The sequence below is a fragment of the Euprymna scolopes genome, chromosome 7 (genome assembly GCF_053919585.1).
Source record: "Euprymna scolopes isolate OS-2025 chromosome 7, ASM5391958v1, whole genome shotgun sequence".
In the NCBI taxonomy this organism is placed as follows: domain Eukaryota; kingdom Metazoa; phylum Mollusca; class Cephalopoda; order Sepiida; family Sepiolidae; genus Euprymna; species Euprymna scolopes.
In genome coordinates this window covers 112,985,230-113,007,735 of record NC_136488.1, presented here as the reverse complement: position 1 = coordinate 113,007,735, position 22,506 = coordinate 112,985,230, and the positions used below count along the sequence as shown (strand labels likewise).

General features: G+C 32.2%; 1 protein-coding gene across 1 annotated transcript in view; it reads right to left on the bottom strand.

The window, feature by feature from the left end:
* Window positions 1-22,506, bottom strand: part of LOC145280332 (double-stranded RNA-binding protein Staufen homolog) — a 263,575-nt gene that overhangs the window by 31,766 nt on the left and 209,303 nt on the right. Inside the window, exons 11-13 of the mRNA XM_080132102.1 lie at window positions 19,852-19,912; window positions 14,688-14,789; window positions 5,676-5,818 (exon numbers count right to left, since the gene is read on the bottom strand). Coding sequence (XP_079988228.1) covers window positions 5,676-5,818; window positions 14,688-14,789; window positions 19,852-19,912 — 306 coding nt within the window. The remainder of the gene's footprint in view (window positions 1-5,675; window positions 5,819-14,687; window positions 14,790-19,851; window positions 19,913-22,506) is intronic.

Sequence of the window (22,506 nt, the reverse complement as noted above, 5' to 3'; positions counted from 1 at the left end):
ATTTTTTTGCCTAATGTGGGGAGTGTGAGCGTATTTTCTTATTGTGTTTGTCTGATTTAGTGCTAGTCATGACCAACCGATTGATTGGATCGGGCCTATCCAACAACCTGTCTTAACCCAAGTAAGGGCCAAAGTGGCGTGTTGCACCTCATGTCCTAATAGGACCTTGAACATGATCTGCTCAACTACCAGGATCCTGTCCTTAGGCATTACAGTGGAGGTGTGTGTTAAAAAAAAAAAAAAAAAGTTTTAGTAGGAAGGTGGGATTTAACCTCGAAGCCTTGATGAGAAGGTGGAAACGAAAGGGGAAAAAAGCCAACCACCTAACCATCTCGGTCACGAGGGGGAGAGAAATTGATAAGCATGTTAAGTTAAGGGTTAAAAACTGAAAAACTGAGTAAAAGATGGCCGCTTAATGAGGTCATTGCGGGAGCGTTACGATGACGTGGCAGTTTTTTTATTTACGGGGGGTTTGTTTACTTTGTTTCAATGTGGAGCAGTTTTGGCTTCCCCAAGATGATGGTGGTGATGGTAAGGGGGGGGGGCAGCTCCCCATTTAAAGGGGATTGTCCAAATTGAATAGCAATTGTTTGATATAAGGAGTAACTCTGCATTGATCAAAGCTGATTGCTTTTGGACGTTCCCGGCGATCGCGACCGGATTAGTTTCGCTTTTATTATACGAAAAAGCCGAATTTACATGCGGCAATCAAAAAATGTAAAATATTTAGCTTTTCAAAGTCGGGCAAATTAAATAGACAGGCGACCCCCATTGTTAACTCGTAGATATTATGATTTTGATGTGATATAAAAAGTTTTAAGAATGAGTGACTGCCTCGAGAACCTGCCAGAAAAAAGCCTTTTGCAGACATACACAAAAAGCAAACATACATACATACATTTTCACTTTTATATATTATATATATATATATATATATATATATATATATATATATATATATATATAGAGAGAGAGAGAGAGAGAGATAGACTAGCGAAGGTACCCGGCGTTGCTGGGGTGTTTCGAGCTGTGTGTGGTTTTGGGTAATCAAAACAAAAGAAAAATAAAAAATCGTTGCTTGGGTGTTTGTGTCGGGGGGGGGGGTAAGTAGGAAGGATCGAACCCGAAGCCTTGAGATGAAGTTGGAAAATAAAGTGTGAAAAAAAAAAAAAAAAGTGTTACATTAACTCCTCGGCCAGCAAGAAATAGTAAAGGATACATGTTTGAATTTATTTAAGTATTAAGAATTGGCAGGTGCCCATACTTAATGCCTTAATAAGGTCAACTTTCACTGCGGGGTAGTTTTTTTTACTGTGGTGCAGTTTTTTTTGTTTTCTGTTTCCTCAAGATGTTGGGGGGGGGGACCAGATTGTCCAAATTGAATAGCAATTGTCTGATATAAGGAGAAACTACGCAGTGATCAAAGCTGATTGCTTTTGGACGTTCCCAGTGATTGTGCCAGGAACGATGTGTTAAGCTTCGAATTAGTTTTGCTTTTTTTTATATGAAAAAGCCGAATCCACACGCGGCGATCCAAAGATGTGGAATATTTAGCTTTTCAAAGTCGGGCAAATTAAATAGACAGGCGACCCCCATTGTTAATTTGTAGATATTATGATTTAGACGCGATATAAAAGTTTTAAGAAGGAGCGAGCCGACCGATCACTTCCCAGGAAAAAACCTTTTGCGGACATACACGAAAACGCACAAACAAACACACATTTTTGCTTTTATATATATACTAGCGGGGGTACGACAACGTAGGTTTGTTTGTTATAAGCAAAGTAAAAAAAGAAAACGGTTTAATTAAGTGGGAGGGTAATCAAAATATAGAAAAAAAAAACACAAAAAAAAACTAACGTAAGGTAAATGAACGATGAAAACAGAAAACAAACGTGAAAAATGGCTTAAATAAGCCTGTTTCGATATTAAAATTTAAAAAATCGGTGGGTACCCGGGTGGTTTTGGAAAAACAAACGTTACGTGAAAAATGCCTCAATATTTAAATTTAAAAAAAATCGAAAAAAAAAAAAGAAAAAAAAAGACATCTCACACCACGATTCGAACACAAAACGTTTAGATAATGAACCAACGCGCTAATCGACTGACCTAACGCGACGTACATAAAATTTGTTCAGTTTTTCAACTATTTAAAGTAAATCAGGTCATAACATCATCTGGCGCATGCGTAGAACCGCTCGTTGTCATGAGAAGACCGTTTTTGTTGACCCCCCCCCCCCCCGTAGAAAACTGTCGATTTCGGGGTGAAAAAATGAACGTTTTTGGCCAATTTTTCGATATTTTTCGGGCGAAGGATGGAGCTTCAATATGATACCGAGTTTGTGAATTTTTGTTGTGTCTGTCGAAAGTTTTTAGCAGACACACAAACATACACACATACATACATTTTCGCTTTTATATATATAGATATAGATTACATTTCTTATCCAAGTGACACATTATTTCGTTAAACTTTCCAGTTTAAGACAGTTTTTTTTTATATCTCTACCTGGATTTCGGACCAAGATCATAGTGTAGTATTCTGATACTACACTTTGCCTTTTTTTGGTCCTCTGTCAGTTAAGGAGAAATCCTTCATGTCTGAGACAATTTTTATATTTATTTCTATCCAGATTGACCCTTTTTGGGAAGCTAACTGACCTTGTGTCTAAGTGTCCTCATGGGGAGGCAAGTAAATAGGAACTTAATTCGAAACTGAGCACTTCCTACAAATATTTAAATATTGATTTTGATTTTTGATTTTTGTATATAATTGCGTAGATTAGTGTCCATTCGATTATAATCCGCTGCAAAAATTGTAAAATAAAGGCAAAAAAAAGCATATTTCACATTTTCGTTTTTTTAAAAAACAAAACACTGTTTAATTCACCATTAAAAACTAATGTAACGGATAAAAGTGCATGCGTTACATATAGGTTTTGCAACTATATTTTTAAAATTTGACCAAAAATAACGCCGGATTGCTTTAAAATTCTGATAACCGAATAGCTCTAGTTAAGCTAATTATGTTCTAATAATATGAGCTCCAACTAAATATGTAAGAACATTTTTTTTATATTTATATTTTCATTTCTTTTAATTTTTAATTCATTCTGGAATAAAAAACGAAACAAAAAAAAGTTTGTTTCCAGTCAAGTAATTAATATCAGCGATAGTAGCTGCTGCTGCTTCTACAGATCGTTTTTAGATACTTTTTAACAATAGAACGATTTTTTCCAGGTATTATGATTTTAAATTGCTCGGTACCACAAAATAAAGCTGATTACATTTTTATTTTTAACGGATGAATGTAATAAAAAGATTGATTTATTTAACAGTGGGTGTTTGAAGAAATTTTTTTTCAAAATTTTCCAAACGCGTCATGTTGAAGTCTTTTTTTCAACACAGCAAAAAAAATGAGCTGTCAAAAGAATTTCGGACAACCGAATCTATTAAAAGTAATATCTCTTCTAATTAATTTCCAAATTTCATGACAAAATTCTTAAGAGAAACGTGGTACAAATCAAGGAGGTTCACTACAAAATCTTACCGAAAACGACGTTTTATGTTAACATTTTTAGCACTTTATTTGCTTAAAACTCTTAAACTATATAATGTACATTATTATTTATTTGAAAGTGTATTCATTTTCAAACAAGACGGTGATATTTTGAGGACTTAAGATGCTTTGGTTTTTAAAATATGACGATTTTAGCAGAACCCCTTTGAAATTCCTAATCATCTAAAGCGTTTTATCGTCCGTGTGTATGTATATGTAATTTTTTTTTTTTTTTTTTTTTTTTTTTTAAATTTAAGAAAATTTTTTTTTTGGCAATTACTTGTGAATAACCTGGAAATTTGGCAGAAGCAAAAACAAAAAATTCCAGAATTTAAAGTAGGGGAACAGTTTCATATTAATTTAATGTAAAATAATCTACCAATTCCAGGCTATTATAGCATTTTAGGGCAGTTAATTTATTTTTATAGGAAATAAGTTCTGTGCATTTATTTTTTTTTTTAGAGAGGGGTCTTTTTATAAAGAATTAGGTTTTGTTATTGAAAGGGTTTCTGTAGGGTGGCACCTTGTCACTCAGATTTAGTGTTAAAAAACTGTTTTGTATTAAGAAAGGGTTTGTTTTGAAGAGTGGTGTCATTCGGATTGGTAGGGTTAAGAATGGGGGGGGGTCACTCAGATTTAGAGTTAATGGTTAGCACAGCCATTTTACGGAGGTGAGCTTGCTTGGAAAAATATCAAGAGAACTTGAAGTGGTAATTGCTCTAAAAGACAAGAATGGCCAGGAAATGGATAATTTATGTTAAATTTATATGCGAAACTAATACCCTTCCTCATGACTAAATTATTTTTTGTTGTTCTCTATTCTATCTTTTTTGACAAAATTTTCAGGGTATTCACAAAATGTCTCTAGCTTTTATAATTGGCAGCTAGAAAATGATTTATTAGAATTGAGGTCCTGAGAATCATACAGTACCAAGTGCCATATATAGAGAAAACTAGTTATGTACATTATGTATTCACCAAATTCTTCTACACTGAACACAGATCGGAGGTACAAAATGCATCTGTCAATATTCAACATTTATAAAGACAACTACTGAAAAAATAATAGCTGATGTGGAAACTCTGCTCATCTTTGTACTCCCTACACATGCCTCTTATCTCTGTGGTGTTCTAGATGAACAAAAAGCTCTTCATTAAGACATGGAAGAAAACCCGGTCTCACAGGCAACTGCGGTTGTTGAAGAATCTGATGATCAGAATTATCTCAATGCATTCATGGATTATGTTGACAGAATGACTAAAAGGCAATTTAAGTGCAGTAAAACTGTCTTTTTTTAAAAAAAAAAAGACTTTATTACTATGTTTACAGGCAATAATAACACACAGTTCTCACAATAATCATTACACCACAACTATCATTACATCACAACTATCATCATTTAAATGATAACATGATAAGTCACAATTTTGAACTAGTTTTCTGATATTTTTTAAAAAGTGGCACTTCGTACCGTATCATTCTGGGGGTGTCAATTAAAATTTGAAAATTGTTTTTACTTTTGCTGTAAAAACAACTTGTTTATAAAATATGAGTTCTTTTTTTTTTCTCCATTTTGTTGTTGGTATTAACCTGAAGGGTCGGCCTCTTGCAAAGAGATAAATGTACATGTCCAATGTTATTGACAGTTGGTGTAAAGTCTAATAAACATAAATAGGCCAGTTTACTTTATACTGTGACAATAAGCTAGATTCATATTTTTCCTGGTTAGTTTCCAAATTTTAAGATGAAATTTCCCAGATGAATAGTAATGAATTTTGAAAAGAACAAGAGTGTGTTAAAAAAAAAAAAAAAAAAGGCTGTTTAATGGTGTTATGATTTTTATCACTTTATTTGCTCAAAACTCTTCAAGTATATGGAGGTATTTTGAGGAGTTCATGCTTTGGTCTTTAAAATATGACTATGTTGTCTTTATCTCAATATCTATCCCTCAATATCAAAAACAAAAATAAAGAAAACCTGTATGATGTATGTACCTGTAACAAAAAAAATACATTAAAAAAATCATGTAAATTTATCAAGTAGTTTTAGGCAATTTATATTTTTTATGTATACAATTGTTAATTTAAAAAAAAAAAGGTATCTTGAAGGACTTACTTTATTACCAAATTCTGGTTGAACTGCATAGTTATGAAATTGAACTTCTATTTGGTGTTTGCCAGCCAATTCTCGAAGTTGATGTTCTGGTCGTGTGACATTGGCTGCGCTGAGAGGTCGGCTGATTACACTATTTTCATGGGCTGCAATAAAATAAAGTAACAGTATGGTTGAGTAATGGCTGTATTTAAAAAACTTATGGGTTCTGTCTTTTTTGTGCAAGTCCAGTGTCAATAAGCACCATTCTTAAGTCATTCAATCTGATTTGTTCCATCCTTTTAACAATCTACCCATCTTATTAACACTTATTTTCTAGTGTCTTTTAGTAAATAAAAAAAAATTACTTGAAACAAGCATTTCATTAAAATCTTATCTTACCTACACTTGTACAATATCATCTAACAAAGACCATTGAAAACAATTTGATTATTGCACTGGATGAAGATATAACAATTTGATGGATGTAAAAGTTGGTGTCATTGTTCTTGGCATTGATAAGTAAATCACTTTACATCACAACTGCTGATGTAAATGTACCCAAGCAGCTTCCTTTTCTTGCTTTTGAGATGGAGATAATTGCTGGCTTGATAAATGCAAGTTGTGAAGTGAAAAATAACTGAAGTTCCTCAGACCATTGTTCATTTGATATACGATTTATTTGATTCACACAAAATTTGTTGAATATGTTTTTCATTGTAATTCAATAAGTTTATTTATCCACTCTAAATAATTCAGGAATTTACCAAAAATAATTAATTAAAAACATTGAAAATTTTAGTTTCTTTGTTTTTTATCAATATAAATAAAACAGATGTATGTATGTATGTATGCATGCATGAAAATATTTAATCGATAAACTCTTAAACTACTGATCACATAACACTGAAAGTGGTTTAATTAAAAAATTTTCTTATCTGTCTGTCAGTAGCTCAAACAGTAGGGAACGTGCCTGGGGCACTAAAAGTTTTTGTTTAGAATCTAACTGACACCATCTAAATCAGTTTTTTTTTTTTTTTAAATCTTTTCAAATCAGTACTATATATTAGGTACAATATGATATTCAATATAGAATTAGCTTTGCAATAATACAAAATCTGCATTAATTAAAATATATTGCATATCTTATGACCAGGCAAGGCTGGGCAACCCTGCTAGTTTTTCATAAAAATTTAATTTAATAATCAAGCGATACTGTAATCATTAAATTCAAGTTTTAAAATTATATTTAAATAATAAAAAATAATCTTAAAATATTTGCTAATAGAAAAAATGAATAGATTACAAAAAGCGAAACAAAAATGAAAGTAAAAGACGTATTGACGGGTAAATACAGCCACTTTTTTTTTTTTTTTTTTTAACGGAATTACTTGAAAAATAACTGAATGTCCAATCTGATTAGAACATATGGTTTCTGAGAATGATTAAAGAAAAACAAAACAAAAAACGGATATTTTTCAAAGTAAAATTAATCATTTACATGCATGAGCTCTTAGTCAACTAAAAGTGTATTTTAGTTTATTTTTCTATATAAAATGTATCAAGTCTAATATAAATTATGTTTTCGTTGCATCGATGCACTAAAAATGTATTCTCTAATTTATTTTAAACAATGTTATTTTGTACAACTTAATATGTATTTTTAAATTGTAAATTTTCATTTTTCACTGACAAAAAGAAAATCCTCCAATTTATCATTTTAAACAATGTATTTTCTACAAAGTTGTTGATATCCAGTCGTTTTGTTTATATGTGTATGGTTCACATGTGGATAGAGGAGTTGTAAAGTTCTTAAAATAGAGATACATTCATTTTTGTTCAGGGTGAAAAAAGTATATCTGGATGGTGAAGCTATCGACATTGTTGAGAAGAATTGTTATCTTGATAATAGCATTGGAACACAGGGTGGAGCAAGTGCTAGTATGACTGTAAAAGTTGGGAGAGGATGGATTTCAGAGAACTTCTGTCTTTACTAACCAGTAGAGTGTTACTATTGTTGACCAAGGGAAGAGTCTATCAGGCATGTGTATGGAATGTAATTATGTATTGAAGTGAAACCTGGACAGTGTACGTTAAGTATAGAGAAAAATATGAGAATAATATGATCAATGTGTAACAGGATTCTTAGAGCGGCTTAGATCTGATGACCTCAGAGAAATATTAAATCTGGACAGTATAAGGAAATGGTAAGGCCATCTTGAAAGAATGGATCAGAGTTTTTGGATTAGTAGATATAGAACAGTTAAGGCAGCAGGTTCAATTTAGAGGAGGAGGCCAAGGAAAACGTAGGAGAAAATGATAGAAGTTGACTTGAAAGAAAGAGTGTTAAATAAAAACCTGAATAATTTTGAAGTCAATTTCTTAAAAACTTATTCAAGCCTCCATGAAGCGTTTTTTCTCACGTGAAGCCAAAATTATTTTCAGCCAGTCCTCACAAGTTTAGACCTAGGCATGTGGTCATATCTGTAGCCAATAAATTAAGCTTTCAAAATCATAAAGGGTTTATCAAGTTCTAGCCTATAATTTTGGAGCTACGGCAGCATTTGCGAGAAAAATTAACCGAAAATGGCCTAAAAATTGTGACAAAAAATTTCAAATATTACTTATCCATTACAAAAAATGAGGGATCCAGGCAAGGAAGTACCATGTGTAGATAGACTTCTGCAAAACAAAAAAAACGATGCCCAAAACCCTTTTACATTTTTTTTTTTTTAGCTAAATTGCAGATTTATGTCAATTTTTTTTTTCATTTTTACAAAAATTTGAGTTTTTAACTTTAGACGCCCACAGGGTCGCCAATGCAATAATGAAATGTGGAAATTCCAATACAGTATCCCATTAACTGATCTAAAAACGTCATATTCAACAAAACCTGATGCATACAGGTAAAGATACACCTCACTTTCTAAAACTTGGCTTCTGAAGCAAAAAATATTTTTTTCCTGATAAAGTCACAGACTCTAAAAAAGTCCAAATAAAAAATGTTTCATGGAAAAGTTATTTAATGATGTTGTTGAAAATATGCATGAGACAACTTTTTGATTTTTATCCAAATTTAGACCAAACATTATTTTATCACTAAGGTCAAATTTCAAAATTTCCTGAAAAAGTGCATTTTTCATGGGTTATATACCAGGAAAATGCAAAAAAAAAAAAAAAAAATTATGTGTAAAATGATGTTTCTGGATGCTGAACAATCATTAATTCTTCCATTCTTTCATTCATGAGTTCATATCATAATTTTGGGGGATTTTATTAAATTCCTCTGATATTTTCTCCTATAGGGTTGAAGGGAAATCACCAAAATACAAAATAGAGGAATGGACGTCCTGGGAAATTCCCTTAGTGCTACTAAGTCATATTCTTTATCATATTTGTTATATTTAGTGTTTATAGGTTCAGGAGAGAGCTAACATATTCAAATTAATCATGAATATAACCGCTTATTACTTGAATTTTAGCCTTTTCATTTTAGATTCGCAAAATGCCATTCGAAAAGGAAAACCAAGCTAAGAAGGGTAGACCAAGTACAGAGGGTGGCTACAGCAACTTGCCAAAGGAAAAGAAAGCTGAGTACCGTTTAGCCAAGATGCGTGAGAGTCGTTCTAAAGCTCCTCAACCATCATCTCTAACCCCAGAATAACCTTCCCTCCACACTTAACTCATCGCTACTCCAGGCAAAGAGATAAACTGATAGTGAAATGGGTTGGTGAGGACAATTACAACCAGAAAATTGTGCACCAAATCCAAGAGCTTGGTGAAAATTTAAGTGATGCTGCTCTGCCTTCTAAATCCAAATATATCATACAGCAGTATAACATTGCATTAGGGATGAGATTGTTGTACAGTGCTTAATTAAAACGATTTTTCTTTGTAAAGTGACTTCTTTGGTTTGCAATGATTTGTGTTATTTCTGACTTAACTAACTTAAACAGTTAATCACTTTGCAAGTTTTTGATTTCTTGAATTATTTGTTTTAATTATTTCTGGTGTCAGAAAATATTCCAATGATTTGTCTATCTTACTAGAAGCATCTGAAGCCCTTATATTCCCAAAATCTTTCATAAGCATTGAAAATTGGTCATTAATTCTTGTCTTTTTGAAATGAAGAAGCAAATTATTTTAAAGTTCAATTTTGGGCTTCTAGTGAGATATAAGTTAAAAGGGCAAAGCTATTATCGTGTTTGGGAAACACGTCTCCAATTCAGGGATATTACACCACATTGAAACTTGGTCATATTTAAATGAACAATGGTCTGAGGAACTTCAGTTATTTTTCACTTCACAACTTGCATTTATCAAGCCAGCAATTATCTCCATCTCAAAAGCAAGAAAAGGAAGCTGCTTGGGTACATTTACATCAGCAGTTGTGATGTAAAGTGATTTACTTATCAATGCCAAGAAAAATGACACCAACTTTTACATCCATCAAATTGTTATATCTTCATCCAGTGCAATAATCAAATTGTTATATCTTCATCCAATGCAATAATCAAATTGTTTTCAATGGTCTTTGTTAGATGATATTGTACAAGTGTAGGTAAGATAAGATTTTAATGAAATGCTTGTTTCAAGTAATTTTTTTTTATTTACTAAAAGACACTAGAAAATAAGTGTTAATAAGATGGGTAGATTGTTAAATGATGGTGAGAGGATGGAACAAATCAAATGGTGCATGTGCAAAATTGTGCATTGGTACACATAACTGTGACAAAGAAAAAGGGTCACTAGGCAATATGGTGGACTTAATGTATAATTTAAAGTTGTTTTTCACACAAACGATCCAAGTTGAAAATTTTAGTGAATGAAATATTTGCCCTATTACCAAATTGTTTCCAGCTGATTTTTTTTATGATCAAAATGTTTTCTTTTTATTGATTTACTATTAAAAAACATCTAGTTGATCCCGACTTTATTATGAATATTCAATATTATAACATTATGAATATTCAAATTCACTTTTATGTGAACAATCAAGTTCTGCTTCTGTGTCATTTTTGTACATCTTTTTGAGAAGCCACAAATGATAAATGAAAATTCAAATGGATCCACATACTAAGCAGCATATTCTTCCATCAAAATCAACCAGTAAATTAACTAAATTGATAAGATTTCATGTTTTTCAAAATTTTCTTTTTATAAGAATTTACGCAAATATTAAAATGTTACTTTATTCAATCTTTATGGATATCATTACAGACTATGAAATTGGCTATATACACTTCAAATCCAATCAGACATTTCAAAAAGACTAAATCAATGCCTTGCTTCAGTTTCAAAAGACAAAGGATACCCCAGTAGGGGCCGCTGCACATGTAATTATGTGCAAAGGGTTGCGCAATCTCCAACCACACCTCCCCTGAACAAGCACTGCTAAAGTCCAGTAGCAAGGAGAAGTCCAGGACAACTGAAAACCATGCAGAGATAAGTGGAGAGCATATACAGCACCTGGGAGTCCAAAATAGTCACCCATCAGGCTCATCGTTGTTAACTTCGGGGATCTAGCAATACACATGAAAAAATTGAAATAGCTTGAAATATTTCAATATTGGTATGCATAGAAAGAGCTTGATGAGCTAAGAAAGAATCTTTTTAAATTTTTTAAATCTGATTAAAATTAAGGAAGTTATGGCTATTTTTGTGCCTCACACGTTTGGATATTTTCCCCTCTTTAAGACCATATGCGTTTCGTCACATTTTTTACACTACTTTTTCAGTAAAAATGTCATATCTTTGTTAAAACACAAAACTAAAAAATGAAATTTACTGTATAAGTGTATTTTTGTACAAGGAATCAGAATATGCAACTGAAAATCTCCCAAAGTTTATGGTTTCCAAATAATCTGCAGTAAATGTGCATAAATATGCAGCAATTCCTTAAAAATGCCATGTATCCATAAACAGAAAAGAAGTTGGAGAACTCAAAGTTGAATTGTAATGTGCTTTATGTACAAAAAACTTAAATCTAAACATAAGACCATTTAAAAATGAATATATTGCAATATTTCTTTGGTATTATTGTAGATTAACACCTTCTGTTTAACCCCACTCAACTCCTTCTGACCACCCCTCCAAAATGTGATTCTACCTTTTTAGGAAATTATGTATAAAATGCCATGAAAAACTTTAATGAAAGATAAACAAATTATTTTAGAATTGAATGTAAAATAATTTCCTATTACAGATCATTCTAGCATTTTAGGGCAGTTAACTGTTTTTTTTCTATGGGAAAATATGCATGCTTTTTTTTTTTTTTTTTTTTTTTTAAGATGATTATGTGTAGTTTTAAGAAGGTTTCTATGCAATGAGAATATGTGGAGGGTTGCCATTCTGACTTTGAATTAATTGTAGGGCTAAGGAAAATTATGTGTGAACATACTGAAAACTTGACAGAGACAAAGCTAACAAAAACAATATTAGAGGGGGGAGCGGTTAGTTTCACAAAAATTTAATGTAAAATAATTCACCATTTCCTGGCCATTCTAGCATTTTAGGACAGTTAACCAATTTATTTTTATGTGTATTTTCTTTAAGGAAGGATCTATTTTTTGTTTGTTTGTTTTAGATGCTTGTATGTGGCTTACAGAGGTATTTTGTTGGAGGGGGAGGGGGGCTTGCCACTCGAACTTAGTGTTATTGTTAGGGTTAAAGAGTGTTTTAGGAGGAGACTTGCCACACATAATTTGGATTAGAGGTGAAGTTAAGAGAGCTTTTTTTCAAAGAGAGCGTTCATCACTCATATTTACTGTTAGCGGTTCATAATTATTGGCTTTATATTATATATTTAGTTTTAATTTAATAAGAAACTGCGTTGCGAAATTTCAAAGAAAATTCCATAAATTTGTTGATTTCTATTTTCGAGGTTGAAGGTGTTAATTCCATAGGCCGTTTATACTACGCTGGAGCAGGTTGTAAAAATATCTTTCGCTTAATAAGTAGAAAAAAAATTAACGAAATAAAAAGCTTCCTAATTGTAGTTTGATGTGTTTTCTAACTGCTTTTAAAATTTCAAGAATATTGATATAGATTTTGAGGGTTTGTATTACTATACACATAGATTCGAAAAAGTTGTCAAAAAAACAAATATATAACAAATAAATGTTATCAAAAGCAAGTTACTTTTCTACCTAACTGGATAATTTTTTAGTGTTTTTATTTAATGTAACATGTTTATTCAGCTTGAAAACAGTGTTCACCGATGTTTTGGAAAATTTTAAATGGCGCCCGCCGCCCGACTCTCTTGAAACAGTAAGTTTGGGGAAAAGAGTTAAAAATAAAAAAGTAGACAAAATACTGCTAGAAACTCGCTCAATATATGTTACCGTGACATAGGCTGACATATATTCGGTGAGTTTTTAACAGTATTTTGTATAGTTTTTTTTTTTTAATTTTTAACTTCTTTTCTCAAACTTACCGTATCAAAGAGAGTCGGGCCGGGCGCCATTTTTAATTTTCCAATACATCGGTAAACACTGTACGTTTTTCGAGCTGAATAAACATGTTACATTAAATAAAAACACTAGAAAATTATTCAGTTAGGTAGAAAAGTAACTTATCTTGCCTTTGATAACATTTATTTGTTATATATTTGTTTTTTGACAACTTTTTCGAATCTATGTATAAACGAGATTTTGATACTTATTTTGATTTTGAAAAAAAAAAACATTTGTGGCTGTTCGCAGTAAAACATTGTTTTAATTCGCTGTTCAAAACTAATTTAAAGAATAAAAGTGCATGCAAGCTATATATCTACAAAAGTTTATTTTGTTTTTTTTAACCATGTTTTTAAATTTGACGAAAAATGTGAGAAATTGCAACAGATTCATAATGCCGAATTGGTTGGGATTGTTGTTATTATACATTCTGAAAACCGAATAGTTCTAAACTAATGTTATTCTGATAACAAAATAGCTCTAATTAAACATAAGAACATTTATATTCATATTTCATTATGTTTTCATTTTGTTTCATTTTGTTTTTCTTAATTATTTTCATTATGTTTCATTTTGTTTTTCTTAATTCGTTCTTGAATAAAAATTAAAGAACGCGTGTTTGTTTATACACTGTGCTATTGCTGATTCTACAGGCTGTAGCTGCTGCTGCTGCTTCTAGTAATATTAACTTCATTTGACCAAATTCTCGAAATAGAAACAATTTTTTTTTTCGGGTAGGTCCTTTTAAATTATCAATTACCGCGGTCCTACTCAACATAAAATAATACTTTTAATTGATAAAGATAGTAAAAAGATTGATTTACTTACTACTGGGTGTCCGAAGAATTTTTTTTTCAAAATGTTCGATACTCGGCATATTAAAGTCTTATTTTTAACACGACAAAAAAAAGAAATGGTCAAAAATATTTCGGACACTTGACAGTATTAAGATTAACACCTCTTCTTATTGATTCCTAAATTTCATGACGGAATTCTTCATACAATCACGGTACGGACCTTTAGAAAACAGGGGGGGGTCATTACAAAACCTTACCGAAAACGCCATTTTATGACGTTCACATTTTTATCACTTTATTTGCTCAAAACTCTTAAAATATATAATGTACATTCATATTTATTAATTCATTTGAAAGTATATTCATTTCCGAACAAAACAGTAGTAATTTGAAGACTTGAAGTGCTTTGGTTTAAAAAATATGGCTATTTTAGTAGAACTACCTTGAAATCTGTGATTATCCAAAGCGTTTTTTCGTCCGTGTGTATTACTAATGGGAACCAGTGTGTCAAACATGATTATGTCGTATTGTTTTTGACTATTATCATTGGGAAAGGTACGTACCTACAACCCCCTCTCCCTCTCCTATCTATGGATAAAATATGAATATGTTCTTTAAATTGTAAGCAATAGGTATTAGCATTACCCCCTCCCCCATCCCACCAAAACACTATAAAACAATATGGCAACATTTTCTACACACATGTAAAATCAAATTAAAGTCACAAAGATGCAATCTGCCAATGGTAAAAATTGTTATAAAAAATTTTAAAAATCAAATCTTACCTGCAGATTTGTTGGAATGCAGGTTGGCCTCAGGTACAAGCAGCAGTCCTGGCACAAGTTGGCAGCCTACACGACCATTAACCGCACCATTCATTTGGCCTCCTCGAAAAAAAATTTGTTATTTCAGATATTGTTTAATGAAAATAGTGGGCAAATATATACCACATGAAGAATCTTCAGGTAGCTGTTGACAATTTTTCAAAATGCAAAGATCCCATCGTAAACGAGAGAGGCAGTATACAATACACATGTTCGATCTATACTCTTGTAGGACTGAAGATGTGGTGGTCAATGATGAAACTCCAAAACAATCTTGGCTGCAGCACAATATCTCAATTGATACAACTCTGTCAAGCATTCAAAACACTAACACCCTAAAGTGTGTGCACATTAGTGTAGCAGGCAGCTTAAGACATAGAATGGATGAGTTGATAACGACTTGTTTCTAGCATGGCACACGGAAAATGGCAACAAGTGGGAGAAATTGAAAGTCATTCACAAAACATTTTATCTTAGAATATGAAAGCAAAAACTAAAATTAAAATATTCAGGCGATAAAATTAATTTCAAAATAATGACCTCCGAAACCATATTCTTCGTTCATTCAGGTGACATCAATAAAGATGATACTACCTATTATGAAAACACTTCTAAGGCCATGATACGATCAAGATCTTTGATTTTTTTCTTCTCCGACCATGAGCAAGTGCTGCAAGGGGGGAAGAAATGGCTAATGCATCCAAAACAAAACTTCTATCTTTTTATCACTAAGCCTCTAATCTCCACTTGACTTCAGTAAAAATGAATGGCTCTTGTCTTGAAGCAACATACTGCTTCGACAAACTTCTGAGACTAACCTTTACCCCTGACTTGAAATGGAAGTCCTGTTTACCTTCTTGTTGGAAGTGTACTCTGTTGCCCCTATCTTTAAAAATGCTGGTAATCAGTCTGATCCAACAAAATATCATCCTGTTAGTCTTCTATCTGTTATTAATGCAAAGTTTTCAAGAGATAGGTCAACAATAGGCTTGTTAAGTTTTTTTTGAAAATCTGGGCTTCTTTAGTGATGTTCAGTATGGCTTCCATGCTTTTTTTTTCAACAGCTGATCTATTAAATGTTGTAACTCAATGGATCTGTTGGTTTATGGATAATTCAGGTGAGGATAGAGTTATGGCACTTGACATTTCGAAGGCATTTGATAGAGTATGGAAACCTAGTCATCCACATAAACTTTGAGGTTATGGTATTTATAGTAAAGTTCTTGATACTGTTATGTCTTTTCTTTCTGATCGAAGCTCATGAGTAACTCTTGATGGAGTATCTTCATTTCCTTTCAATGTTGGTGTTACTGAGGTCTCTATTCTAGGATCAAAACTGTTTCTTCTCTCTATAAATGACCTTCCAGAGAATATTATTCAGAGAATCAATATTTATGCTGATGACACCACCCTCTATTCTGGTGTTGCTTCTCACTATTGTTTCTTGGATCAGTTGAAATATTTAGTTGATCTGAAGTTGATTTAGGCTCAGTTATGAATTGAGATAAGAAATGGCTTCATTCGTTTAATTTTATAAAGACTCAGCTATTGGCTTTCAATAGCAGGCATGTCCCTTTTATGGATGGCTCTACTCTTGATGAGAAATTGACTAAAACTTTCTCATCAAATCTTTCTTGGAGTTTATTTATTAAATCCATTACTATTTCTGATTTTCGTAAAATCAGTTCTCTGTCACTCTAAACACTTTCTCACACCCGAAACTATTCTCTACTACAAATCTACTATCAGATCATGTATGGAGTACTGTTGTCATATTTCGGCTGGTGTGTCTCTCAGACGTGATGTTGCTAGTATCAGTCTTACAAATACTATAAAGGCATGTCTCTCAGACGAGATGTTGCTAGTATCAGTCTTACAAATATATAAAGGCATGTCTCTCAGACGAGATGTTGCTAGTATCAGTCTTACAAATACTATAAAGGCATGTCTCTCAGACGAGATGTTGCTAGTATCAGTCTTACAAATATTATAAAGGCATGTCTCTCAGACGTGATGTTGCTAGTATCAGTCTTACAAATACTATAAAGGCATGTCTCTCAGACGTGATGTTGCTAGTATCAGTCTTATAAATACTATAAAGGCATGTCTCTCAGACGTGATGTTGCTAGTATCAGTCTTACAAATACTATAAAGGCATGTCTCTCAGACGAGATGTTGCTAGTATCAGTCTTACAAATACTATAAAGGCATGTCTCTCAGACGTGATGTTGCTAGTATCAGTCTTACAAATACTATAAAGGCATGTCTCTCAGACGTGATGTTGCTAGTATCAGTCTTACAAATACTATAAAGGCATGTCTCTCAGACGTGATGTTGCTAGTATCAGTCTTACAAATACTATAAAGGCATGTCTCTCAGACGTGATGTTGCTAGTATCAGTCTTACAAATACTATAAAGGCATGTCTCTCAGACGTGATGTTGCTAGTATCAGTCTTACAAATACTATAAAGGCATGTCTCTCAGACGTGATGTTGCTAGTATCAGTCTTACAAATACTATAAAGGCATGTCTCTCAGACGTGATGTTGCTAGTATCAGTCTTACAAATACTATAAAGGCACGTCTCTCAGACGTGATGTTGCTAGTATCAGTCTTACAAATACTATAAAGGCACGTCTCTCAGACGTGATGTTGCTAGTATCAGTCTTACAAATACTATAAAGGCATGTCTCTCAGACGTGATGTTGCTAGTATCAGTCTTACAAATACTATAAAGGCATGTCTCTCAGACGTGATGTTGCTAGTATCAGTCTTACAAATACTATAAAGGCATGTCTCTCAGACGTGATGTTGCTAGTATCAGTCTTACAAATACTATAAAGGCATGTCTCTCAGACGTGATGTTGCTAGTATTAGTCTTACAAATACTATAAAGGCATGCGTTCCTCAAAACTGTCCGATTTATTCCCTGCTTCTTTTGCTCCAGCTTGTTTGATCTAAAGGTTTCTATCAATTCATTGTTTCAATATCTCATTTTAATACAACTTCCTGTTCTATTAGCTCCTTTCCAAGGACTGCAAGGTTGTGGAACTATCTTCCAGCTCATTGTTTTCCTTTTACCTACAGACTTGGTCTTTTCAAGGCTAAGGTCTTGAGGCATCTCGTCTTTGCAATAATAATCTCTTGTCTTTGTTAACTACTTACATCAAGTGGCTTCATGCCTTGTCTAGAGCGATTTCCATAAAAAAATGGTTTGTCAGGTGAATAGCGAGGCAACATAGTAAGGATTGACACAATTATTTAAACTCTGCAGAATTTGATTATTCAAAAGTTATCCTTATCAAGAATTTATTAATATTGGACTTGAAAACGATCATGTTGTAAGTTTGGAAGCAGATCTTTGTGTTGTGTTCCACAAATGGGTAGCTTGTGGGAAAAAACTTTGTTCATGAAAGTTCCATTTAGTTTTAGGCATGCAGGAGCATAAATGTAAATTCTGTACAGTGATTGTAGCTAGAAAAGTTTTTGTTGTGAATATTTTACAGGGGGGGGGGGAAATCAAAGATTGGGGTTTAGTCGAGCACCTAACATGAAAATACTAACTCATTTATGGCTGAAACAAGTATATAGGTGTCCTTATTCATTCCTGAGCAATGTTGGAAAGTACCTGTTAGTCAATATTTCATTTACAATCAACTTTTATTACTTTTAGATACATTTAAACTATTGTCTCCTGATGTAACATCTTCATGCTATTGTTGATGAATTTTAAAAACTGAATAAGTATAGTAGCAAAATAACTTCAAAATACAATTATGTAAAGACATACTCTTAACTGAAAAATCTGCTAATCATGTATAAATGAAAATATTAAATACTTAGTAATATTAATGAACTTCATTTAAAAAGTTAATTTAATTCATTAAAATAGTTATTGTTATAACTATTATCAGTCTGAATAGCAATAGTACTCGTGGTTCATGTAAAATTTGGTGGAATTTTGATCAGTAGTTTTATTTAACCCATTATTATTATAACAGTAATAGTAATAGCGGTAGAATTTTGATTTTACTACCATTGCACAAGGGTGCAATTCTGACTAATAGGTTTGTATACAGACAACTAGTTCAAAATAAGATGCTAAAAAAATATAGGTTTTAATCTTGTTTGTTGATTTAATGATTGTTTTTATAATAGACAAAAAAAAAAAAAAAAAAAAAAATGATTGTGTAAGCAAATGATCAATGTACTAAGTGTAAATATGCAGGGGAGCTAGAATCAGGAGAATGACGAAAGCATATAACAAGTTAGAAAAGCATTTCATCCAAGGCACGAAAATTGTTAAACAAAATATTTTTACCATAGGCTTTAAAAATAAAGGTACAAGATTCAATTTGAAATTTATTTATCTTCAAAGTGCACTTTTATAAATTTTACAAAGTAAGGTATAAAAATTTAATTTAAATTAAATCAAAAAATTACCTTGGATTTATTTTATGTAATGTACATTCTGTTGCACTTAAAAAAAAAAAAAAAAAAAAAAAAAAAATCATTGAAAATTTTATATCTATATCATTAATTGCTAGATGAAAGATAATGTTTTTAAAGTGCAACAAATAAATAAATAAATTTCAAATTGAATCTTGTACCTTTATTTTTAAAGCCTATAGTAAACACATTTTGTTTAACAATTTTCATGCCTTGGATGAAATGCTTTTCTAACTTGTATCTTATCTTTTTAAGATTATATTTTAAAACTCTCCTTCTCTCTTGTTCAGTTTGTATTTCTCCTCACACCACAACTCATTTTTTGCAACCCCCTCTTTGTAATACAGGTCTGAATAATGAGAAAATCTGAATTTTTTTTTAAACAAAAACCTTAATAACTTTTTTAGATTAAATTTTTTTAAACTTCTTTCAGAATAGAAAACCTTTAAAATTAAATAAGAAACATATTTCATATAGGTTTCATAAACAAATATTCAGTACATTACGAGAAAAATAGAGATGAAAATTTCAAAAGGAATGTATAAGTGGTTACGGTCAATAGTAGTTCTCACCAGCGAAAGTCTTTGTTATTGTTATTCTATTATTATTATTATTTAAAACATTTTGTGTCCTGCTCTTTCACGCGAGGACTAATTTGATTATAAAATAAGCCTACCTGATGTCGATGGAGATATTTCTGCATCTACAAATGTTACTTTTTTATCACAGTTGGAACTCTGAAATTAAAAAAAAAATAAGTTCATGTAAAAAATAGAAAATTATTTTACCAAAGCACAGTTTAATGTCATGCGAGAACGAATTCTATTTAACTCATAGTGACAGTGAATACCTGCTAGGTACTCCCACTCAGGGTGAATCTGATGACTAAAGGGTGATTTTACATTTCCAAAAACCTAAATTGGGGCTGCATTATCCCATGCACACTTATCCCATGTCATACTTAGGATTTACGGAATTAAGAGAAAGACAAGCAGAATTATCCATGGACTGGAAAATTAGATGAAAAAATTCTATATACCAAAGTATTGTATATTACTACTGAAAAAGATAACAGTAAAAACAATAAAAATAGCAAAAATAATACTGATGATGATGGCAACCTTCTGTCTAATGAGTAGAGCTATGACAAGAGAATATTCTTATTGTTTTGATTCTTGAGTATATAACCGACACAGTTAATCGATCAAGAACCACATCACTATCTAAAAATATATAAGATATTAACTGATATATACTCAAGAGTCAAAATAATGAAAAGAATATTCTCTTGTCATAGCTCTACTAATGAGATAATGGTGTTCTGCATTTAGTTTGGTGTCTGTTGTGGCTGGAGTTACCTCCCTGAATGCAGGCCTGGGTGAGTGACAAAGAGACCTAAGTTTGCCCAGTTATCAGGGTTCCTACTGCAGATAAGGTTTGATTGAAAGGCAAGCCAATACAGCCAGAGTCAGCCTAGTTGCAGGAATTGCTGGAAAGGTGTTGCAGTGCCTCACCATTTGCCTATTGGGACTCCAAACCGGATTTTTGATCAGGGTTAGCCTTTTCAATTTTACTAATAATAATGATATAAAAATATCAATTACAACAATAGTAATACTAACAGAAAACAATACCACCAATAATAAAAATGAAAATATCAATTAAAACAACACTAATACTAGTAAAAAACAATACCACTAATAATAAAAATGAAAATATCAAAACAATAGTAATACTAACAAAAAACAATATCATCTATTACATAAAAGCAAAAATGTGTGTGTGTGCGCACTTTTTTGGGGGGGGGCACTGTTTCTCAGAACTTCTTATATACTTCCTATAATATCTCCGATTTATGAAAGGAGGTCGTCTATCTTTTATTCGAGCCACTTTTATGACACAAAATTTGATCAATGCAAGAAAAACCCATCCTATCAGACAATTGCTATTCATTTGGACAGTTCCCTTTTTGTGGAGAGCTGGTTTTCCCAAACATCTTGGGCAAACAAACAAATAGGGCAGCTGGCTTGAAGCCAGAATTAACTGCATGATTTCATAGAGAACTATGGCGTGATGTTTGACTTAGAAAAGAAGACGCCCGTTTAATCACCTGCGTTTTTTAAGCATTTAATTTGAACGATTCTCACTTCCTCTGCTCTTAGAATAGCGGTAACATGTCACGTTTTGTTTCACTTTTTTTTCTGACTTCCCCTCAAGGCTTCAAGTTCCAGCCTAACTGCCTACTAACACTTTTTTTCACATTCTTTTCCTCTTTCGCTGTTCAGATTCTAGCCTACCACTTCTTTTTTCCTACACACACACACACCAACAAACACCCGGGCAACGCTGGACACCCCTGCTAGTCTATATATATATATATATATATATATATATATATATATATATATATATATATATAAAAGGCAAAAGTGGTGCGCGCATTTTTGTATGTCCAAGAAAGGCTTTTTTGGTTCTCAGAGGTGAGACTGGGTTACTATGTTTTACAACTTTTTATATACTCCCTAGATTATAATATGTACAATTTGCGAATGAACGTCGTTTCTATCTTTATTTTGATTGACTTTTTAAAAATTCCTGTCCTTTCGCGCATATAAATAAAGCAAAACTAATTGATGCAAAGTCGATCATCTGGCCTACCCGGCCGGAACGTCCAGAAAGGCAATCAGCTTTCATCAATGTGGGGGAAACCCTTCATATCAAACAATTACTATTCATTTGGACACTGCCAGAGGTCCTCCTTTTTGGGGGAGCTGGTTTTCCTCAACATCATGGGGAAACAAATACGACAATTGGCCTACAGCCAGAGTTAACTGCATGATTAACATTGTGGGGAAACAGAAAGCTGAAAGCTTTATTGGCCTACAGCCAGAGTTAAGGGTGTGATTCTTATCCACTAGTATCAATTACAACAGTAGCAATACTAGCAAAAAACAATGCCACTAATAATAAAAATACTATTAATAACACTGAAAATTAAATAATAGTAAATGATACTATCACTAATAATAATAATTTGGCAGTTATGAGCACCCATATTTATCATTTTGTAATACGAAGAGATGCTTGGTAAATGAACGAAAGTAGATCAAAATTAAATGCTTTTTATTAAAAGGAAATATTTAGATAATGAATGTAGAATAAATAGACCCTTATCTATACAAAGAAATTAATCTCAAATCTCTACAATTATATAAATGCAACTTTGTGTATGTGAATTCGTTTACAATTTCAAATTACGAAATTTCAAAGAAAATTCCTTTAATTTGTTGGTCTTTATTTTGCTTAGTAAAGGTCAGATAAGTAAAAAAAT